The sequence below is a fragment of the Oncorhynchus mykiss genome, chromosome 26 (assembly GCF_057628025.1).
Source record: "Oncorhynchus mykiss isolate SJ-2025 chromosome 26, ASM5762802v1, whole genome shotgun sequence".
NCBI lineage: Eukaryota > Metazoa > Chordata > Actinopteri > Salmoniformes > Salmonidae > Oncorhynchus > Oncorhynchus mykiss.
Window position 1 is genome coordinate 29,824,232 of NC_143047.1, and position 11,954 is coordinate 29,836,185.

Consider the following 11,954-nt stretch of genomic DNA (forward strand, 5'->3'; position numbering starts at 1 on the left):
GGGTAAGTTTATCAAAAAGGTGTTTGGACCCTTCTATAACATGCCATTTACATCAAACATAGAGATTTGGTTGTAAAAAAGAAAACGTCTCCTTTAAGGTAGCAGAGAGAGACAGAGAGAGAGAGAGAGACAGATAGAGAGAGAGAGGGGTAGAGAGAGAGAGAGAGAGAGAGAGAGGTAGAGAGAGAGAGAGAGAGAGAGAGGTAGAGAGAGAGAGAGAGAGAGGTAGAGAGAGAGAGAGAGAGGTAGAGAGAGAGAGAGAGACAGAGAGAGAGAGAGAGAGAGGTAGATAGAGAGAGAGAAGAGAGGGAGAGAGAGGTAGAGAGAGGTAGAGAGAAGAGAGACAGAGAGAGAGGTAGAGAGAGAGAGACAGAGAAAGAGAGAGAGAGGTAGAGAGAGAGAGAGAGAGAGAGAGAGAGAGAGGTAGAGAGAGAGGTAGAGAGAGAGAAGAGAGACAGAGAGAGAGAGGTAGAGAGAGAGAGAGAGAGAGACAGAGAGAGAGAGAGAGAGAGAGGTAGAGAGAGAGAGAGAGAAGAGAGGGAGAGAGAGGTAGAGAGAGAGAGAGAGGTAGAGAGAGAGAAGAGAGACAGAGGGAGAGATAGGGAGGGAGAGAGAAGGAGAGAGAGAGGTAGAGAGAGAGAGAAAGAGAGAGAGGGAGAGAGAGGGAGAGAGAGAGAGAGAGAGAGGGAGAGCGAGAGAGAGAGAGGGAGAGAGAGGGAGGGAGAGAGAGGGAGAGAGAGAGAGAGAGGAGAGAGAGAGAGGGAGGGAGAGAGAGAGAGAGAGAGAGGGAGAGCGAGAGAGAGAGAGGGAGAGAGAGGGCGGGAGAGAGAGGGAGAGAGAGAGAGAGAGAGAGAGAGAGGGAGAGAGAGAGAGAGAGAGAGAGAGAGAGAGAGAGAGAGAGAGAGGGCCTTTCATGTTGTCCATCCTTTCTTTTTCTCTTTCTTTCTATTTCTTTCTCGCTTTTTCTTTCTGTTTTGCTCTCTTTCTTTCTTTCATTCTTTCTTTCTCTCTGAGACCTCATCCTCATGTGTTATTAATCACTGAGTGATTGTCTTGGTCGTGTTTTAGTGAGTGCAATGCTTCCTCTCCAGGGGTGCCCCCCCCCACCCTCCATCCATCCCTCCCTCCCTTCCCTGGATTAATATTTTACGCTGAAAAATAAATGAAATTACCCGTCAGAGTCTGCTGTGGTCCTGGGGGATCGGCCCAGGCACTCAGGGTACTTTGGGCACCACTCAGTGGACAAACACTGAGCTCAGGCCCAATCAAGTGAACACTGAAGAGCGTATCAGGGCAGAACCATTCACCACTGAGGCCCTGGCTGTCTGGCTGAGGACACAAAGAGAACTCTATACCAAAGCATGGTTGCTCTCACATTCACTACTGTACTTGAGCCTCACAACACCATCTTGGTGTGATTTGGAAACCAGGGTTAAGTCGGTAAAGCACCTGTACACTTGGATGGATAGATAAGATGTCAGATGTCTCACCACCTAAAAGTGAAATGTACTGTTCCCACATCTAGGGATTGCTTTGCACTGTGTTTACATCATCATGCTTCTTTTATCTGTTATCCAGATCCTGTTGTCCATCATGACGACATGAACAACTATATCAGCCAGTACTACAGTGAACAAAGTAGTGGTGAGTGACTTAGTGGATCTTGGGTAAAGTGTATAGCTGGTAATGTATATGGGGCAACTCTGCTGTATACCTACTGTATCTTCCCCAGTCTGATGTACTGGATGATGTGTCATTTCAGACATGGGGGGTCCTCGTGTCATCACCACGGCAGCCATCGATGTCCACCTCCCTACGACCCATTACCCCGCCCACAACAATCCTCTGCTGGGCGTGGAGCAAATGAGTAGCGCTGTGAGTGACACTTCCACCAGCGTATCACTGTCCAGTGGCAGTCTGACGGCCCGCCCCCATAGCCTGAGCAGCCACACCCTGCGCTCGTCTACTACGGACTGCAGCAGCAGCACCACGGCCAGGGACTACCACACCCAGGCTAGGAACTACAATGCCCATACTAAGGCCCGGGGGCCTTATCTGGACTACAAGTCCCAGAAGCAGACCCAGGACAGGGACTTTAACACCGAGCACTCCAACACCCAGGGCCAGCGCTGCTTCCTCCTGCCCTACTGCAGCCCTCTGGGCCTGGGTCTGACCTCAGCCCAGCCTCCCCTTCCACAGGACCCCAGCGTGGTAGTCCAGGAGCTGCTCACGTCCCTGCCCTACTGCAGCCCTCTGGGCCTGGGTCTGACCTCAGCCCAGCCTCCCCTTCCACAGGACCCCAGCGTGGTAGTCCAGGAGCTGCTCTCGTCCCTGCCTGAGGACTCCTGTCTGGCCCAGAAAGGCCTGGTGGACCCAGTTAACCTGAAGCTTCCCAGTCCTGCCAGCTCAGCCAAGGCCAGCCCAGAGCTGGAGCACAGAATCAACATCTACAACTGGAAGAATCAGGAGGAAAACCAGTACCAGAGCCGGGGCCAGAGACAGGGCCGAGCCGCAGCCACTGTGCTCCTACAGACTAAGCCTCTCATCCACCTGCAGGGCGGCACTCCTGAGTCCTCTTTGGAGGAGAAGTATAGGCTACTGGGCCCTGCTGATGGTCCACTGGGCCGTCTGCCTGATACATAGGGTTGATTCACACTACTGAGCTAAGCCAATCCGAACTGAGCTGCATTGTGCTGGCCTGGTTATGCATCCACCATAGTTGTTTGAACCGTGCTGGAAAGGACATGTGGAAAGAATATGTCAGAGCTAGCACTGGTTGGCTCGGGTCGGAACAACAGCGTGAAAAGGGCAATAGTTCATCCCAGAGGACAGAGCATACAGCTCAAGACAGAACTGACTGACCTGGTTTCTCCAAATCCTCATGCTTCAAACAAAGTCAGAGCCTGTTCCAAGATCAAACCTGGCGTTACAAAGACCATCTGTTAGCAAGACAGCACAAACAGATCTGGGGCTAGGCTACCGCTCTCATGTTAGTCTTCCCTTCTCTGTGGGGCTCCGGACAGAGACAGACAGACAGACACAGCCCTCCTCGAACTCAATCTTGGGGTGACTTTGAATAATGCCCCATTTGCACAACAATGACCCAGTGAGGACAGAGGAGACGTGTGGGCCTAGAAAGAACCATCATCAGGAAATCCCACTTTAAATGGGGCCCCAAATGTGAAACAAAACAGTTTGAAATAAAACCAGCAATGGGCCATATTCAAGCCTTTACAGAACAAGCCTATTCAAGTGTTCCTATGTTAACTGCAAGACAGATTTGATATTCTAATATCTAAGTTGGGTGGGAGTGGGAGTGGGAGTGGGTGGTGTTTTTGCTTTCTTTTTATTTGTATTAGCTACTGTAAGTGTGCAGTTCTCTCTGCTCTAACAACCAAGCCACAGGGTGCTTTCTCTGGACAAACTGTCTGTGCCAAATAAACAGACACTTTCTTACTATACTTTTGTCTTTCTATAACAGAGATAAAGAGGTTTGTAGAGGTAGAGGAACATCAACCATATCAAGCCTGGTATTTTCTAGCCAGATCCAAGAACAGGCAATTGAAGAAATGATGGAGGAATTAAAAGTATGAGGATAGGTGGTGAATGGCCCTAAAGGATCCCAAGAGGTCCAGCATAAGAAAAGCATGTGAATCTGATTATGAGCTGTGATGGAGGATTGGTGTTTTAGATTGGAGTGCTGGTAGCATGAACCTTTCTTTAAAAGATCTGCAGCCTGAACATGGCTAGCCAATCCTGTGCACTTTAATCTTTACAGATGTTTTGTAAACTTAATATGTGGGGAACTCATTGCCAAATATCAGGTGGTGCCATTCAAATAATAAATAAACCTTTGTAACATTAACTATATTTTGGTCCCATTTTGTTGCTTTACATTGTACATGAGCCATGCCATTTTCAATTATAATATGTTGTACATTGGTAGCAGAGATTTTCGTATTCACTCTAATATTCATTACTTGCATTTACCAAGGGACATTATGTATATATGGATGTCCTTTACAAAGCAATACATGAAATGACACAGTAGAATACATTCCAGACCAAAAAGTACTACGATGTATTCTAATTTGCATAATTCGAGATAGAATCCTCTACATGAATATGAATGAGTTTGTTTTACATGTGGGCTCTTTATCAGATATGACTGAGCCTTCCCATTGGCTCCAGACTCTACAACATCACCCTACAACACTTTTGCATTAGCAACTGTCAACTTATTTGCATATCGCTCTGAAATGAAATAAATGATTCATATCTATTACCATTGGAGAGACCTGTCACAACAAAAATGTAATTGGTTAACAAGGTTTGTCATTATAAATGTCTGGTAATGAGGATTAAACCCCCTAATTAACTTTCGATCAAATAATTAATTTAGGACATAAACTACCCATTTTGTTGCTTGTCAAGTGTTTACAAGTAAATTGTATGTTTAATTGTTAATTAATAACAAGGCCTAAGTGTTTCAGAAGTATTCATTAAGACATGGGGACAGTAAAGTGGGGGTTGGGTCTAATGTTATTTGAGGACCATGATCATGTGAAGTAAAGTCATTATGGGTTTCAATAAGAGCTGATGTAGCGTTTTATTTCCAGCTGAACGATCACACCACCCTCCTTTGGCGACAATGCTTTTCCTCTACTTAGGGTTAGCGGAAGAAACGTTTGGCGTGTATGTCTTAACAAATTTATTTGCATTCTTAATTAGACATCCTTTTTTATAGTGTAATTGAGCACTTCAGTGTTCATTCAGAAACTACACATTTTGAACATTTTGAAGCACACTGATTTTCTTTGTCCTTCATAAATGTGCCATTATCCACCGTGATATATAACACTATTATCCATTGTGATATATAACACCATTATCCACCGTGATATAAAACACCATTATCCACCGTGATATATAACACCATTATCCACCGTGATATATAACACTATTATTCTGATACTGTAGCTTTCCATTATCCACCATGATATATAACACCATTATCCAACGTGATATATTACTGTATTATTCTGATACTGTAGCTTTCCATTATCCACCGTGATATATAACACTGTATTATTCTGATACTGTAGCTTTCCATTAACCACCATCACATATAACACTGTATTATCCTGATACTGTAGCTTTCCACTATCCACCGTGATATATAACACTGTATTATTCTGATACTGTAGCTTTCCATTATCCACCGTGATATATAACACTGTATTATTCTGATACTGTAGCTTTCCATTATCCACCGTGATATATAACACTATTATTCTGATACTGTAGCTTTCCATTATCCACCGTGATATATAACACTGTATTATTCTGTAGCTTTCCATTATCCACCGTGATATATAACACCGTATTATTCTGATACTGTAGCTTTCCATTATCCACCATGACATATAACACTGTATTATCCTGATACTGTAGCTTTCCATTATCCACTGTGATATATAACACTGTCTTATCCTGATACTATAGCTTTCCATTATCCACCATGATATATAACACTATTATCCTGATACTGTAGCTTTCCATTATCCACCGTGATATATAACACCGTATTATTCTGATACTGTATCTTTCCGTTATCCACCGTGATATATAACACTGTATTATTCTGTAGCTTTCCATTATCCACCGTGATATATAACACTGTATTATTCTGATACTGTAGCTTTCCATTATCCACCGTGATTATATAACACTGTATTATTCTGATACTGTATCTTTCCGTTATCCACCGTGATATAACACTATTATCCACCGTGATATATAACACTGTATTATTCTGATACTGTAGCTTTCCATTATCCACCGTGATTCTATAACACTATTATCCACCGTGATATATAACACTATAGTGTTCTGATACTGTAGCTTTCCATTATCCACCATGATATATAACACCGTATTATTCTGATACTGTAGCTTTCTATTATCCACCATGATATATAACACTATTATTCTGATACTGTCGCTTTCCATTATCCACTGTGATATATAAACACCGTATTATTCTGATACTGTCGCTTTCCATTATCCACCGTGATATATAACACTGTATTATTCTGTAGCTTTCAATTATCCACTGTTTTATATAACACTATTATTCTGTAGCTTTCCATTATCCACCGTGATATACAACACTGTATTATTCTGTAGCTTTTCATTATCCACCGTGATATATAACACTGTATTATTCTGATACTGTAGCTTTCCATTATCCACCATCACATATAACACTGTATTATCCTGATACTGTAGCTTTCCATTATCCACCGTGATATATAACACTATTATCCTGATACTGTAGCTTTCCATTATCCACCGTAATATATAACACTATTATCCTGATACTGTAGCTTTCCATTATCCACCGTGATATATAACACTATTATCCTGATACTGTCGCTTTCCATTATCCACCGTGACATACAACACTGTATTATTCTGTAGCTTTCCATTATCCACCGTGATATATAACACTATCATTCTGATACTGTAGCTTTCCATTATCCACCGTGATGTATAACACTATTATTCTGATACTGTAGCTTTCCATTATCCACTGTGATATATAACACTGTATTATCCTGATACTGTAGCTTTCCATTATCCACTGTGATATATAACACTGTATTATCCTGATACTGTAGCTTTCCATTATCCACCGTGATATCTAACACTATTATCCTGATACTGTAGCTTTCCATTATCCATCGTGATATATAACACCGTATTATTCTGATACTGTAGCTTTCCATTATCCACCGTGATATATAACACTATTATCCTGATACTGTCGCTTTCCATTATCCACCGTGACATACAACACTGTATTATTCTGTAGCTTTCCATTATCCACCGTGATATATAACACTATTATTCTGATACTGTAGCTTTCCATTATCCACCGTGATGTATAACACTATTATTCTGATACTGTAGCTTTGCATTATCCACTGTGATATATAACACTGTATTATCCTGATACTGTAGCTTTCCATTATCCACTGTGATATATAACACTGTATTATCCTGATACTGTAGCTTTCCATTATCCACCGTGATATCTAACACTATTATCCTGATACTGTAGCTTTCCATTATCCATCGTGATATATAACACCGTATTATTCTGATACTGTAGCTTTCCATTATCCACTGTGATATATAACACTGTATTATCCTGATACTATAGCTTTCCATTATCCACCGTGATATATAACACTATTATCCTGATAATGTAGCTTTCCATTATCCACCGTAATATATAACACTATTATCCTGATACTGTAGCTTTCCATTATCCACCGTGATATATAACACTATTATCCTGATACTGTCGCTTTCCATTATCCACCGTGACATACAACACTGTATTATTCTGTAGCTTTCCATTATCCACCGTGATATATAACACTATTATTCTGATACTGTAGCTTTCCATTATCCACCGTGATATATAACACTATTATTCTGATACTGTAGCTTTCCATTATCCACTGTGATATATAACACTGTATTATCCTGATACTGTAGCTTTCCATTATCCACTGTGATATATAACACTGTATTATCCTGATACTGTAGCTTTCCATTATCCACCGTGATATCTAACACTATTATCCTGATACTGTAGCTTTCCATTATCCATCGTGATATATAACACCGTATTATTCTGATACTGTAGCTTTCCATTATCCACTGTGATATATAACACTGTATTATCCTGATACTATAGCTTTCCATTATCCACCGTGATATATAACACTATTATCCTGATAATGTAGCTTTCCATTATCCACCGTAATATATAACACTATTATCCTGATACTGTAGCTTTCCATTATCCACCGTGATATATAACACTATTATCCTGATACTGTCGCTTTCCATTATCCACCGTGACATACAACACTGTATTATTCTGTAGCTTTCCATTATCCACCGTGATATATAACACTATTATTCTGATACTGTAGCTTTCCATTATCCACCATGATATATAACACTATTATTCTGATACTGTAGCTTTCCATTATCCACTGTGATATATAACACTATTATCCTGATACTGTAGCTTTCCATTATCCACTGTGATATATAACACTGTATTATCCTGATACTGTAGCTTTCCATTATCCACCGTGATATCTAACACTATTATCCTGATACTGTAGCTTTCCATTATCCATCGTGATATATAACACCGTATTATTCTGATACTGTAGCTTTCCATTATCCACTGTGATATATAACACTGTATTATCCTGATACTATAGCTTTCCATTATCCACCGTGATATATAACACTATTATCCTGATAATGTAGCTTTCCATTATCCACCGTAATATATAACACTATTATCCTGATACTGTAGCTTTCCATTATCCACCGTGATATATAACACTATTATCCTGATACTGTCGCTTTCCATTATCCACCGTGACATACAACACTGTATTATTCTGTAGCTTTCCATTATCCACCGTGATATATAACACTATTATTCTGATACTGTAGCTTTCCATTATCCACCGTGATATATAACACTATTATTCTGATACTGTAGCTTTCCATTATCCACCGTGATATATAACACTATTATCCACCGTGATATATAACACTATTATCCACCGTGATATATAACACTATTATTCTGATACTGTAGCTTTCCATTATCCACCGTGATATATAACACCGTATTATTCTGTAGCTTTCCATTATCCACCGTGATATATAACACCGTATTATTCTGATACTGTAGCTTTCCATTATCCACCATGACATATAACACTGTATTATCCTGATACTGTAGCTTTCCATTATCCACTGTGATATATAACACTGTCTTATCCTGATACTATAGCTTTCCATTATCCACCATGATATATAACACTATTATCCTGATACTGTAGCTTTCCATTATCCACCGTGATATATAACACCGTATTATTCTGATACTGTATCTTTCCGTTATCCACCGTGATATAACACTATTATCCACCGTGATATATAACACTGTATTATTCTGATACTGTAGCTTTCCATTATCCACCGTGATTATATAACACTATTATCCACCGTGATATATAACACTATATTATTCTGATACTGTAGCTTTCCATTATCCACCATGATATATAACACCGTATTATTCTGATACTGTAGCTTTCTATTATCCACCATGATATATAACACTATTATTCTGATACTGTCGCTTTCCATTATCCACTGTGATATATAAACACCGTATTATTCTGATACTGTCGCTTTCCATTATCCACCGTGATATATAACACTGTATTATTCTGTAGCTTTCAATTATCCACTGTTTTATATAACACTATTATTCTGTAGCTTTCCATTATCCACCGTGATATATAACACTGTATTATTCTGATACTGTAGCTTTTCATTATCCACCGTGATATATAACACTGTATTATTCTGATACTGTAGCTTTCCATTATCCACCATCACATATAACACTGTATTATCCTGATACTGTAGCTTTCCATTATCCACCGTGATATATAACACTATTATCCTGATACTGTAGCTTTCCATTATCCACCGTAATATATAACACTATTATCCTGATACTGTAGCTTTCCATTATCCACCGTGATATATAACACTATTATCCTGATACTGTCGCTTTCCATTATCCACCGTGACATACAACACTGTATTATTCTGTAGCTTTCCATTATCCACCGTGATATATAACACTATTATTCTGATACTGTAGCTTTCCATTATCCACCGTGATATATAACACTATTATTCTGATACTGTAGCTTTCCATTATCCACTGTGATATATAACACTGTATTATCCTGATACTGTAGCTTTCCATTATCCACTGTGATATATAACACTGTATTATCCTGATACTGTAGCTTTCCATTATCCACCGTGATATCTAACACTATTATCCTGATACTGTAGCTTTCCATTATCCATCGTGATATATAACACCGTATTATTCTGATACTGTAGCTTTCCATTATCCACTGTGATATATAACACTGTATTATCCTGATACTATAGCTTTCCATTATCCACCGTGATATATAACACTATTATCCTGATAATGTAGCTTTCCATTATCCACCGTAATATATAACACTATTATCCTGATACTGTAGCTTTCCATTATCCACCGTGATATATAACACTGTATTATTCTGTAGCTTTCCATTATCCACCGTGATTATATAACACTATTATCCACCGTGATATATAACACTGTATTATTCTGATACTGTAGCTTTCCATTATCCACCGTGATATATAACACTGTATTATTCTGTAGCTTTCCATTATCCACCGTGATATATAACACCGTATTATTCTGATACTGTAGCTTTCCATTATCCACCATGACATATAACACTGTATTATCCTGATACTGTAGCTTTCCATTATCCACTGTGATATATAACACTGTATTATCCTGATACTATAGCTTTCCATTATCCACCATGATATATAACACTATTATCCTGATACTGTAGCTTTCCATTATCCACCGTAATATATAACACTATTATCCTGATACTGTAGCTTTCCATTATCCACCGTGATATACAACACTGTATTATTCTGTAGCTTTCCATTATCCACCATGATATATAACACTGTATTATTCTGATACTGTATCTTTCCATTATCCATCGTGATATAACACTATTATCCACCGTGATATATAACACTGTATTATTCTGATACTGTAGCTTTCCTTTATCCACCGTGATTATATAACACTATTATCCACCGTGATATATAACACTATATTATTCTGATACTGTAGCTTTCCATTATCCACCATGATATATAACACCGTATTATTCTGATACTGTAGCTTTCTATTATCCACCATGATATATAACACTATTATTCTGATACTGTCGCTTTTCATTATCCACTGTGATATATAAACACCGTATTATTCTGATACTGTCGCTTTCCATTATCCACCGTGATATATAACACTGTATTATTCTGTAGCTTTCCATTATCCACTGTTTTATATAACACTATTATTCTGTAGCTTTCCATTATCCACTGTGATATATAACACTGTATTATTCTGATACTGTAGCTTTTCATTATCCACCGTGATATATAACACTGTATTATTCTGATACTGTAGCTTTCCATTATCCACCATCACATATAACACTGTATTATCCTGATACTGTAGCGTTCCATTATCCACCGTGATATATAACACTATTATCCTGATACTGTAGCTTTCCATTATCCACCGTAATATATAACACTATTATCCTGATACTGTAGCTTTCCATTATCCACGTGATATATAACACTGTATTATTCTGTAGCTTTCCATTATCCACCGTGATATATAACACCGTATTATTCTGATACTGTAGCTTTCCATTATCCACCGTGATATAACACTATTATCCACCATGATATATAACACTGTATTATTCTGATACTGTAGCTTTCCATTATCCACTGTGATTCTATAACACTATTATCCACCGTGATATATAACACTATAGTGTTCTGATACTGTAGCTTTCCATTATCCACCGTGATATATAACACTGTATTATTCTGTAGCTTTCCATTATCCACAGTGATATATAACACCATATTATTCTGATACTGTAGCTTTCCTTTATCCACCATGACATATAACACTGTATTATCCTGATACTGTAGCTTTCCATTATCCACTGTGATATAAAACACTGTATTATCCTGATACTGTAGCTTTCCATTATCCACCGTGATATATAACACCGTATTATTCTGATAATGTAGCTTTCCGTTATCCACCGTGATATATAACACTGTATTATTCTGTAGCTTTCCATTATCCACCGTGATATATAACACCGTATTATTCTGATACTGTAGCTTTCCATTATCCACCGTGATAT

General features: G+C 38.8%; 1 protein-coding gene across 1 annotated transcript in view; it reads left to right on the forward strand.

The window, feature by feature from the left end:
- LOC110526636 (transmembrane protein 266-like) overlaps positions 1-3,865 on the forward strand; it is a 113,104-nt gene extending 109,239 nt beyond the window's left edge. Inside the window, exons 10-11 of the mRNA XM_090222653.1 lie at positions 1,579-1,644; positions 1,763-3,865. Of these exons, the coding sequence (XP_090078779.1) occupies positions 1,579-1,644; positions 1,763-2,643 (947 nt within the window). The 3' untranslated portion in view covers positions 2,644-3,865. The remainder of the gene's footprint in view (positions 1-1,578; positions 1,645-1,762) is intronic.
- Positions 3,866-11,954: the final 8,089 nt, after the last annotated feature.